Here is a 13770-nt window from a genome sequence, read left to right on the forward strand (position 1 = left end):
TAGCAAAGTCTAAAGCAGAAAAAGGGTATAGGAAAATGGTGTAATATAATTAAGATACATGTAATTTGATTGATTGATAAGACTTGTTGATATTTTGGGGTAGGTTCCACACAAACAAGAGGCTCGTGTTTTATTCAAGACGTCATGTGGCCACATGATGATTATTTTTTTGCTGCAACCGACCGTACAAGAAGTAACAACAAGTTATTGCATGGGACCAATATTATTGTACATATGGTTCATCATGCATGTATATGTTTTATCCATACACTCAGCTTGCAAAGTTTAAAGCTGCCACAAGATGCTTTAAAATAGATGACGATCAAATTCATTTTGCAGGGTTTGCATGTGCCACAAAAAGGAATAATAAGTTTTGCAAAGTAAAATATATGCTTGTTTCAAATTTTATATGAGTATGTTAATGAATATTTTCATTTTAAATTATTTTTAATTTAATAATGGTTCATGTAATTTATAAGATGAGACTTCAACATAAATATATTAATGTAATTATTATTAAATTATAAATATATTATATTCAGAAATGATTTTGAATATATTAAAATCATTTTTTTTTCATTTTACTAAGGATATAGTAATCTTTTAATAGATAATTCAAATTTCATATTTTTTAGATAAAAAATGTAAAGGGTGAGCAAATTGTCAAAAGAATTAATAGAGGAGAAAATATGAATTTTATTTGTAATATATGGACATTCTTGAGGTACTTTAAAATCAATCAAGGTTATTTTTTATTATTACAAGAAAAGATCAATTTAATTAACTTCTAAATACTAGTGTTTTTTAAATTGTAACATTATTACAGTCAGTTAAATTAATTTTAACATGATGCAAAATGTTATTTAAAAAAAAGTTAAAACATCAATTATTTTTAAATAATTTAATTTTTGATATAGTAGCCAACTTAATGTTAATTAGTTTTTAACTTTTTTTAATGAATAGACATTTATGTTAGCGTGGGATTCGTATTGGCTTAGTCAATGCTAAAATTGCTTAATGTTGAACATTAAGAGAGTCCTCTTAGCTAACTCTAAGATGACATGAACTATTTTTTACTTTTTCTAATAAGTATAAAAATATTTATATTTAGTCGACTCTAATTAAAATAAATAAAATTAACACAAATATAATTGATTATAGTCTTATTTACTTTTAGTATTTATATCTATTTAACTTAATGTTGTTGACTACAAAAATATGCAATTATAAAAATAAGACTTCAACAATCAATTCTCGAATTCTTTAAGAGGGTATTAACCCTTGATCAACTCTGAATATTAAACAGGATATTTGTCCTATTCATTCTTGAACCATTTTTAAAAGATCTAAGACTCATTTATTCTTTAACTATAAGAGTATCTTAATCTTACCAACTCTTGTTGAAAGAACACAACAATCACTAAAATACTCTAGCACAACAACAATTCCAAAATACACAGAAAAACCTTCCGGTACATCAACAACACAAGTATCAATTTTTTCTTTAGATCAGCAAAGAATAAAATAAATTAGATAGAGTACTTGAGGGGTACTCTAACCCTTATACAAAAAAGCAGAACCTGGACAATTAGATGTAATAGCTTAGCATCATGGCTCCATCAAAACAAAAGACCATTCAAAACTAGATGATCACAATTTGGAACAACTTTGTGATCCATAAAACAAAGGGAACAAAGAGTATGCATACCTAAAACACAGACCCCTACCAAATTTCCAAACAATATAATAATAGTATACATTAATCAAACCACATTCTTCCTAATGCCAATACTTCAAACGTTTGAACATGTCCTCCACCTCGTAGAATGAGGATAAATGCATCTGAATGGCCCTCCAAGAGAACAAGAAAGATTAAAGTACGCTTAATACATTTTATTCTCATTGCATTTGTTAAACTGGGCAATTTCACTTCTGTCCCAAAGGAGATTGATCAACAAGTACTATTGTATTTATGATTTGTCTTGGTCCCTTCGTCAATAGAGACTTGTACAAGCTTGCCTGACACACTTAAAAACATAGTAGTTAATCATATCACAAAGATTTTAAGCATACATAAGGAGAAAGAAATCAATCACTATAAGAGAACATAACAGATGGACTTTTATGTTTCATCCAAACCCAAGCTGTTACCTGTGCAAGAGCAAATATCTCTACAAGATCAACTTTCCTATGTTTAAAAATTACCCCATTCCTATGTTTCCATATTTTCCCTACTATTGCTAACCACATTCCTTGCCAAAACTTATTTTGTCTACTATTAAGGTTCATTAGATGGAAGTGTTGAAAATTGTCTCTTGCTTTAACATGATGCACGGAGCTCACCCCAACCCATCTATCACACATATTCCACACCTTTTGGGATACACTACATGAGAAGAATAGGTGTTCTGTATTCTCTTCACTTGTTAAGCACATCTCACATAGGTTATTTTGTAATTGAACTCCCCTTGCTGCTAATTTAACCTTTGTACGTAACTTACCTAAGAACAACCTCCACCCTAATAGTTGTGCCTTTGGGGCCGCCCTAATACTCCACAATGTTTTAAACTCTTTATTCCCTTCCTCATCAAAGGAACCTTGTAACTTATTATAAGCAGACTTAATCGAAAAAACACCATTGTCATTATCCTTCCACTTCTAAGTATCATAGCTCCCCATTCTAAGACTATGTCCGTTTAATAATAGGATAGGTTGTTCCTCCATAGCTACCTCCCAAGCAAGTCTAAGCCTCCTCCATGTTAGGTCCCAAACCCAAACATTCTCTTCCCAATGTCCTACCTCCTCTATAACTCTTTCTCTACAATCTGATATTAAGTACAACCTAGAAAACTTACAATAGAGTGGTTCTTCCCCGATCCAATTATCTTCCCAAAATTTAACTTTTTTCCCTCCTCCAACTACCCACTCTATGCAGTTGTCAAACTAGACACCTTACATTACACTCCTACAAACTTTTTGAATGTCTAACCACCACCTCGAAGCTGACCTAGATATAGTGGAGTCGTTAAGATTCCGCCAAGACCCATACTTTGAGGCCAGAACCTGTTTCCACATACCATAATCCTCCACTCCCAATCTCCATTTCCATTTAGCTAAAAACGCTGTACTGAATTTCCCAATATCTCTTATCCCCAAACCCCAACCTCATTTGGTTTGCAGATGTTTTCCCACCTAATCCACGCTATTTTTTGGAACACACTCCATAAAAGCAAATAGAAAGAGTTAACCAATTCAAAAGCAAATAGTTAGACTTGATGATTTAGCATAGCTTTTTGAATATTATAAACTTTAAGCTCTTGATAAAATTCCATAAACAACTCTGAAAACTCAATTTGAATCGCTATATTTGATTGCAAAAGATTTAGAGAGAATATCTATTCGTAAAGTTTTAAAACCGCTAATTAAAAATATTTTCTGACGTTTTTAATCGATTAAATCAATCTCATAATCGATTATTCTTACTTAATTTTGAAAACTCTGCTACATCTCTCTAAAATAATTGACCATTATTCATATTTACCTATTAAATACGTTCTTCATTAATTACAAATTTAGTTTAATCGACTCAAAAAATCCAAATCAAATATTTTCCTGGAAATATTAAAACCTAAAAGACCACTTTGTTTTAATCAATTATTAATAGTTTTTAAAACCTCTCAATAATAATTAATTAATTATTAAGTTGTTAAAATAGTTTTTAATCTTGATCAATTTGTTAAACCAATTTTTACTAAGAGTTTGAAAAACACTTAATAAATCTTTTTAAGCTTGATTATAACTTTCAAAACCCTTTTTAGAATATGATATGTGTTGAATTAAAAAGTCTTACTAAATAACTTGTGAGAAATTGGACTCAATTTACATAATTATTTTAATTTTTCAGTTTTAGTTAACAAGAGATTTTCTTACTCTTTTGGTCATAACTTCTTTAGTAATATTATTTTGGTTAATTTCAATTGTATTGGATTTTACATTTTTACGGGGCTTCAAAATGAAAATATGGTTTGCTAGATTGAGATTTTTCTATTATTTTCTATGCCTTTTGGAAGTTGTAGAAGATTTGTTTTACTTTGCTATAGAAACATATGCGTTCATACTTGATATTTGATATGCTTTTATAAATGCCTTACATTCGTATGTTTTGACTATATTATATTTAACGAGACACACTATCTCATATGTGTTTGTTGAAGAAAAAACTTAACATGGATGGATCTTTAATAATTGTCACGCATATGTCAATGAGAAAATGAAACCTTTATCTTTGTTCATCATACATGTCTTTGTATATTAATGTTAATTTTTCTTTATAGGTGTGTTTTTTTTAAGATGGATTTGTAATGGATTTGAGAAGAAAGAGAAATAAAAATGAGGTTATTTGGACGAAGAGAAAAATGATAAAAAATAAAAGGATTTGTGATGAAAATTTATCAAAATATTAAGTGATGTGATGAATTTAATAGATTAAAAAAAATTTAATTGATAAAAAAATTATTACTATTTTATAATTCTCTACCAAGATTTTATTATATTTAAAATGTTTCTTGGACAATTATTTACTATTTTGGAAAGAAAGTTAATCTTAAAATATTTGTCTCTTTTTTTTATTTTTAATTATTTTTCTATTCATATTTTTAATGTTTTCTCTTTAATTTATGATTTCCAAAAATTTAGGTAAATATGTTGTTTGAAACAAACACAACCTAAAAGATATATACAAAGATATATACGCGACAATTATTAAATATCAAACATTCGTTAATGAAATTAAAAAATAAAAAAAATAAATTTTTTATTAAAACTATAATTTATTTTATTATTCTAAAAACGAAATATATTGATAACTATTAATGGATCGATTATTATTATACAAGCATTAAAATAATTAATATTTTAATCCTAATTTATATTTTATACAGATTATGCTTTTTAACTCCAGTGTAATCCTGTATTGAGAGTGAAGGGGCAATGTAGATTCTCTTAAAAGATAGTAGAATTAAAAACAAAAATAAAATCCACAAATTTAAAAAGTAAAATATATACTTCTAAAATTTAATTCACATTATTTTCAATATAGTAACTGAATACATAAATTATAATGTTACTTTTCTTATTTTATAAAATAACATTAGTTAATAATAATAATTGTAAGGGAAAGACTAATCCAATCTAAACAATTTGAGAGTCAAAGGAATCAGACTAACCTAGATTGACGGTACAATTTGTTTTGCCCATGATGAGATCAGAGCCGTCGACTGACTGATGAACCTTCTCAATTTAATGTTTATTTTATTTCTATTTAAAGATAATACAGATGAGAAAAATAAAAATAAAAATAAAGAGTGGAGTAGATCCCAGGGAAGAACGTTAAGCCGTAGGATGCAATCTTAGGGCCTAAGTTTTCAAAGTGGAGATATAATCATTAAATATTCAATTGAAGTCCGTTTCTGTAGTAACAAGTGGCCCATAACTTTCTACAGTTCCGTGATGCAACCCTTTCTCCTCTACATTAGAATTTCTACAAGAGATGAACATTGTTGCACTAAGTAAATGAGATTCCAATTTCTACCAAAAGAAACATCAGATTATGGCCCTGATGCAGTGTCAGTGGTACCACTCGCATTCTCAAAAGAAGGAAACTCCATATCAATGGTCCCAGGTTATGGTTGTTTTGTCTTTCTCATAATCATAACCAAAAAATATCTTCAAGTGTTTCAGAAGTAACTCTTACATTATTATTTGGATTCTTTTATTTACAACGTCGAATTTTTGTCAATAATTTCAGAAAACTAAGATAAAATATTTAAATTAAATATAATTTTAATATATAATTAAGACTAGTTGGGTTAGGTTAATATTTTTGTGTCCGAATTTCACTTCATCAAAAGGCACGAAGGTTCCCATAATAGAGGTCAAATAATTGAATGGGGCGAATTGAAAACGATCAAGCCAATAAAGAATAGGCACTTTGTTCAGATTTTGAGGTGTTGTAGCATTTCGTTGAATAGTTCCATCATGTGGGTTTTCATATTTTAGGCTCTTCTCTACTTTTGTTAATTAACAATATAATAATATATTATGATTTTAAATTAAAAAAACATAACTAAAATATTATTATCTTGTCAAGAGAATGTTTTTCGTTGAGTGGATATCAAAATATAATTACTCAAATCAAAATAATGAAAATGATGATGTGAAGATAAAAAAATTAAGATTTGACATTGACAAGAAAGACAACTATTATAATAATACATTAATATATATTGATATTTTAAGTTAAAAAATAAAAAATATTCTAATCAAAATATTAATGTTTTAATTTGTGAATTAGGTAATTTTTTACTTAATTACCATCTTTTGAAGGTAACAGACTCCAAACTAAACTTCTTCACTTAGATGACTCACATATAAATTCATGCCATTTTGAAATATGATAAGTTGAGATATCTCTTTAACAAAATATAATCATTTCCCAAAGCAACATATTAATATTCGAATTATATCTATTTTATATTTTCATATAAAATACAAAATATGTTTTTAAAAATAGATTGTAAGGTAAATGTTATTTTAGTTAAATATAATTTTAATTCCTAAATTCTAACATAAAATAGAAAATTTTCTTAGTTCAAAAGTTTAATATAATTTTTCTTAGTTCAAAAGTTTAATATAATTTAATACTCAAATGTTAAAAATAAATAGATTTAGTTTTTTCGATTTAATTATGTTAAATTTTATTGATGTGTGAAAAAATATTTTTAATTGACATTTTATTTATATCATTTTAACATAAATATCATTCATTTATTTTTAAATTTTGAAAATTAAAATATATTAAAATTTGATATACAAAAAAATTTTAATTTTATATTTAAGTGTAGAAGCTTAAAACATATTTTACATTTTTTTTTTGTATTATTGTATATGACGTGAAAGTAATATTTTTCTCCACAAACCAAAACACTGCAGCTTGGTATTGTGGTACACCACTCACTCAACAAGCAATACCTCACACACCCTATCACCAAAAGCCAACTGTCACTGCTTTTTCTTTTCTTAACCCTCAATTAAACTCTATCTACGTGTTTCACTCCTTCAACACCATCGCCTATATAAACCTTTCTACCCATCTTCTACTCTTTCGTCCCAACACACTTCTTATGCCTTCTTAACCAACAACAAAAAACTCTCTTCACACACTCTCATTTTTTGTTTCCTACCTTTGATTTCGTTCATTAGTTTTCTGCTCTTACCATCATTGTTGTTGTTGATTAGTTTGTTACTTCACCATGAAGAACCGAGCATCAGGGTTGCTGAAGCAGATCATATCAAATCTGAGCTCAATGGCGAAGTCAAAAACCATGGCTCTCAAGTCCAAAACAAACGCCATAAGGGCTCGTTTGCTCATATTCTCACTCATGAAGAACAAAAAGCTCTTGATGAGTTCCCTCTCCGACAAGTTTCATGCAGTGTGGGGGCACGATTCTCAGTCCAAGGATAACGATTGTCTATTGGAAGATGGCAGTGACCAAAGCAAGGCCATAGTGTTGTACAACAACCTGCGAAACCCTAGTGAAACCCTAGCCGTGGAGGAGCAAGAGCAAGAGGGCTATGAAGGTTGTTACTACAACTATGGTATCGATGATGGTGATGATGATGATAAGTACCCGGATCTCACACACACCCTTTTTGATTCTGAGGATTTGGATCTTGGAGGGTCGGTGATTGACTTGGTGAAGAACTCGAAGGAAGAGGAAGGGAAAGAGTTCAAACTGGAGGATGAGATTGACTTTGCCGCTGATCTTTTCATCATGAAGTTCCGCAGACAAATGGTGTTGCAGAAGCAAGAGTCTTTCAAGAGGAAGAGGGAAATGCAGAAAAAGGGTGCATGAATCAAGTTCAACCCTAATTTGGTTGCTTCTATATTCGTCATGGTTGCCTCAACAACACAAAAGTTCAACCCGTTCATCATCTCATCTCATCTCATCTCCCTTTGTTATGGTTTTTTCTAGAATAAGGGAGACACCAGCAAGAACATCGTAAATCACAAAGATAACTATGGTACTTAACTGGTTTAATTGTGACAGCAATAACCCAAAAAAAACACTGACCAGGGTGAATGGATTTTGTTCTTTCTATTTTTGTATTTTTTGTTTTCATTTTTACTGTTGGATGGTGCCACAGGGTATACTTCATCCATGTTCTCTTTTCAGGTGGTACAATAAAAGAAAGAGAACAAAATTTGGAAGATGTTACTGTGTTACTTGTAGATGTTGTATTGGTAAAGCACATAACTCTTATATGAAGCTGAGCTGAGCTGAGCTGAGCTGAGCTAATTGATGTATATTGATATATATATCATCATATATAAATAAATAGTAAGAAATCAAATTTGAATGCACCCATTTTTAGATAATAAATTACATGGTTGTGGTATAGAACGAGGAAAAAAGAAGTAATGGGTTGGAAAAAGTGTTCCATTCTGCAAAAGGGAAAATGGCCGTACAGCTAATAGTAGCATAACTCATGTGAAAGAAAGGTGCATTGAAGGAGACAAAGCAAAGAGAGAATATTATGCATCAAAAGGTGCAAGCAAACACCAATAGTCTAGCTGGGAGTGACATTGATTAATTTCTTCTTTTCGTAAAGCTTCCGAAAGTTTAAACTTCTCAAATCTTCGTTTTCATTACTTTTCTTCACTTCTGATTAAGCTTCCCTTTGTAAATGTTTACCTCCTTTTTCCCTTAGAGTTTGAGATGGAGGCATTGGGAAATTTAATTATGTTAATTAATTTTTGGTTTTGGGACAATTAGGAGGATTTTAAAAAGAACATCTTCCTTTGTTTAAGACCCAAAAAATGCAGAATATAAACACTTTATTCTCATGATATATTTATTCCTTTCTTTATTCTTTTCATGTTAAGGAAGGGTTAGCCTGAAGGAGCTTCGCCCTTAATTAAGGTCATTTTTTAAATCTCATTGATATAAATTACGTTTTTCCTTTTATCAGCAAAGATTCATATAATAAATTACGTGTTTTCCTTTTGTTTAAGATACACTTGTTTTTCTGAAAGATTTTCTTTTTTCCTTAGTGCAGAAAATTCGCAGTAATTTACCAGACTGTCTTAAGCTCAAATTATTAGTTTCCTCCGCATGCAATGCAGTACTGATTTCTTTTTCGTCATGATACTAATTTAAATTATTTACTAATTTGGTAATGATTAATATTTATCAAGGAACAAATATTCTTAATCTAATTTCTTTTTCCATTTTTTTTTTCACAGAGCAGATTCTAACGGTCTGATGTAAAATGGCACCAAAGAATACAAAGAATTACCTTTAGGAGATAAAGATCTTTTAGTAACACTAACACAAAATCGGTTGTGAAGATTTTGTGACTTTACCAATATAATCACAATCACATGCTTTCCAAGTAGAAAGTTTAAGAGCTGTTGGGCACATGAGCTTCAAATAACACGAGTACAATTGAATAGAATAGAACTAATAATATATTGAGAGATTCCTCCAGCATCCCATTATTTTCTTTCTACACCCCCAAATTTATTTGTGTTTCCAATTTTGCCCCTTCTAATTATACATTAAATAATTTGATATCACTTGTATATCTTTTCCTCGGTTACTGAAAATCTTGTTTGTGCAACCCAAACCTTTCCTTGTTTTGACATCTTAGAGGGTGCGCGGAGAAAACAATGGGATGCAGAAAGAAACCCTAATATATTTCTTAAAACCTTAAGTGCAAAACAGCATCCTGGGCCATGATCCGACACCTGGCCCAATGACGTAGAGTCTACATGGGCTTCCTCCTTTTTCTTACGATATACTTTCGGAAGGAAAAAAATTGCAACAACTATCTCTTTGTTATATACTTTAACAATAAATATGTTCTTGAAATTTATAATTTAATGTTAAATTGGTTTTATAAAAATAAAATTTAGTATCAAATTAGTCATTAAATATTATATAACTTAATATTAAAGTGGTCTTACAAAATTTAACAAGAAATACTTGATACACTTATTATACATGTAAAGACTAAATCAAAGTTTTTTCTTTTATGTACTACATTTTCGTCCACATCAGAAAATTTCCTATTGTAGCTTTTTCTATTGATGAGCAATGGAAAGCTCTAGAAAGCGTAGATGTAAAGTGCTATGAGAATTTGCGGAGAAAGTGATTAAAGGTGAAATAAGCACGGTGAAGAGTTGAAATTTTTTGCCTGCTTATGAAGTTTATTGACACAAGTGGCCTAAAGACAAACTATTTCATAGAGTAGACCTTTTTCATGTTATTTCTTAGAGACTCTGGTTGTTATGTGTGTGGAATTCGACCCCGCGAGAGTTGAATTTTGGATCTAGACAGTTTTTTTTTTTTTTTAAATTTTAAGAAATTTGAGTATTTAAAATAAATTATTATTTTTTGAATAAAGTTTTTGAATTATTTATTTATTTATTAAAAATTTAAAATTTTGATAGTGTGATGTCAATTTAAAATTTACAAATATATTTAATTTAATATTTAAAAATTAGTTAGAGAAAAAAATTAGAATAATAAAAATAATAACAACTTGAATTACAAGAATGACAATGATAGTTATTTATAGCACTCCAGGTATGGCCACCTGAATTTCAAGAATCTATAACAACTTGGTACAAAGAAAATTATGTTAGGACTATTAAATATCACTTTGCCTAAGACTGTTTATGAAACTTGTTTGGTTGGAAAACATATTAGAAAGTCTTTTCAAGAACATCTAAAGATGAGATCAAATGAGAGTTTGGAGGTTATGCACTCAAATGTTTGTGGTCCCTTTCAGGTTCCTTTGTTGGTAGGTAACAAATATCTTGTTAGCTTTGTTGATGAATTCAGTAGGATGATATGGATATATGTGATCAAACTTAGTATTGAAGTCTTTGAGGTGTTCATACGATTCAAAGCTAATGTAGAAATTTTGAGAACGGGTGGAGGAGGAAAATTTACCTCTAATATGTTTAAGCAACACTGCCAAAACAATGGTATTGTGCATGAAATTACTGCACCATATACCCCTCAACATAATGATCTTGCAAAGAGGAGAAATCAAAAAATCTTAAACATGACTAAGAGCACGATCAAGGGAAAGGGTCTGCCAGAAAAGTTTTGGGGAGGGGCAGTATCCATATTGACTTATATCTTAAATAGATGCCCTACTAAAAGACTAGAAGGAAAGGTGCCTGTGGAAGTGTGGTCTGGAGTAAAACCATCAGTAGGTCACTTCAAAGTGTTTGGATCATTACAATTTCAATATGTGCCTGATCAAGGAAGAACAAAACTCCAGGATAAAAGTAAGGTTGTGGTATTTGCCGGATATCACTCCATTGGAGCTTACAAACTCTTTGATCCAATCAGGGAGAAAATGAGATTGGAAACTCAAGCAGACCATACTTAAGAAGAGCTTGGTAATTTGTAGTGGAATTGATAGTCTTATGGTAGTAGAAGCAGATCAACCTGCCACATCACAAAATACAGATCAACCTGTTGCACCTCGGAATATTGTGTCACAAAGACCATAGAGGGAGAGAATCATGGCTCGCAAAATTTCTGACTTTGAGGTTTATTATGATGATCAAAGTGGTGATGGAGGAGAAATTTTTCACATGGTGTTACTGGTTTGTATGGAACCAATTAATGAGGATAAGGTGTTAACTCTACCAGTTTAGAGAAAGGCAATACAGGAGGAGCTAAGGTCCATTGAGAAGAATGAAACTTGGACATTAGTTGATCTTCCAGCCAAGAAACATTGCATTCGAGTAAAGTGGGTTTTTAAGAAAAAGTTGAATCTTGATGGCTTAATTTAAAAGCACAAGGCAAGGCTTGTGGCAAAGAGGTTTTTGTAGCGGCAAGGATTAGACTTCTTGTCTTTGCACCAATAGCTTGAATAGAAACAATTCGTTTGGTGATAACTGTAGCATATGCAATGAAATGGCTATTGTTCCAGCTAGATGTTAAATCAACATTTCTACATGGATCTCTAGAAAATGACGTATATGTCCAACAACCTCCTAGATTTATTGTGAAAGGGAAGGAACACCAAGTGTTCTGATTGAGAAAAGCCATATATGGTTTAAAGCGAGCTCCAAGAGCTTGGAAAAATAGAATTGACTTTTTCTTTATCAACCTTAAATTCACAAGGTGTGTAGTTGAACATGGTGTATAAGTGATGGAGGCAAGGGGAGGACTTGCTCATAATTTGTCTTTATGTTGATGACTTTCTAGTCATGGGGTCAAACCTGAAAAAAATTAATGAATTCAAGCAGATAATGGAGGCTGAATTCGGAATGGTGGATCTTGGGAAATTGAGTTATTTCTTAGGCATGGAATTCCCCTATACAACTAAAGGACTGGTGATGAATCAGAAGAAATATGTTGGAGAGTTGTTGAAAAGGTTCAATAAGATGACTTGCAATGTAGTTACAAGTCCAATGGTTGAGAGAATTGAAGGTAGTGATGAAAGCTCCTATGTAGTTGAAGATAGACAATATGTTTGTGATAAAGCCTTTTTGTCGCCCAAAAGACTAAGTCAAAACAATTTCCTCTTAAAAATGCAGTATAGGAAGGACCTTGGGAATCAATCCCTGGACATGGCTAAAGTCAAATGCAATATTTGTGCTTGAATTGTGATGGGGAAATTTATTCAAAATCAACACTTAAAAACAGAAAACTCAAGATCATCAAATGCAAGAAATGCTATGAACTATGCATGAATGCATGAGTTACAATGCACAAAATGGTAGGGGATGATAAATTATCTAATCCTAAATCTTAAAACATGTTTAATGATCAAAACTAGGCTAATGCAATGGTTAAATTGGTCCAAATTCATCAAATTCAAAATCTGTCCAAAATCAAGAACAAGTTCATGAGCAAAGTGCATGGTAACCTCAGATTGGGATCTTTTAATGATACAATTGAAAATGTAGTGATGTAGAATGATTACAAATGATCTCATATAAATTTAGAAACTGGAATCAATCGATTTGGTGCACTACACACCAAGTTCCCAATTTAATGAACCCTAATTCCCAAATTTGAGCAGAAACGCAATTTCGATTAATTCAGCCAACTTGTGCAACAAAAATTCAATTAAAAGTGTAGAACGTTTCATCATGATGCAATAAATGAAATCCCCAAATCAATTTACACCAACAATCAACAAAATCACACAACCACAAAATTATGTAGAAACGAAAAATAAGAAGTGAAATGTAATTCGAACTTGGTGATTTGTGGATGGAATCGTGAAATTGTTGATGTTAATAGTTTGTGGAGCATAAGGAGGAGCCAAACGAAGCCATAGGTTGAATCAAAACACAAAAACGATGCTAAATTTGAACAGAACAGTAACATGGGTATGAAATCATGTAGAAAAATGCGAATTGATGAAATGGTGATGGAAATGGATCTGTAATGGTTCGAATAACTTGGAAATCATCCCATGAGTGTGCACGAATTTACAGAACTCAAAATGATTAAGAAATGAGTGAGAAATTCAATGGAATAGTAACTATGGTGGGTGTGAACGTGAAAATGGTGTAAAATTGAGATTTTGGTGATTTGATGATGGAAACTCAAAATTATGCTTGTAAACAGTTAAAGAAACTTAAAAGTAATGTGTGTGAAGTGGTGGAATGAAAAGAAAATCTAAATTGTAGCAAGAATGCAATAAAGTGGAGAAATATGAGTGAAATGAGCT

At 30.7% G+C, this 13770-nt stretch overlaps 1 protein-coding gene across 1 annotated transcript; it reads left to right on the top strand.

The window, feature by feature from the left end:
* The first annotated feature begins 7149 nt into the window (after positions 1-7149).
* Positions 7150-8422, top strand: LOC114175863 (uncharacterized). Its single transcript, XM_028060702.2, has one exon. The coding sequence runs from the start codon at positions 7311-7313 to the stop codon at positions 7911-7913; it is 603 nt and encodes a 200-aa protein (XP_027916503.1). The 5' UTR covers positions 7150-7310; the 3' UTR covers positions 7914-8422.
* Positions 8423-13770: the final 5348 nt, after the last annotated feature.

This window comes from Vigna unguiculata, chromosome 1 (assembly GCF_037176805.1).
Source record: "Vigna unguiculata cultivar grain cowpea cultivar isolate G323 ecotype 2 chromosome 1, ASM3717680v1, whole genome shotgun sequence".
Lineage (NCBI taxonomy): Eukaryota > Viridiplantae > Streptophyta > Magnoliopsida > Fabales > Fabaceae > Vigna > Vigna unguiculata.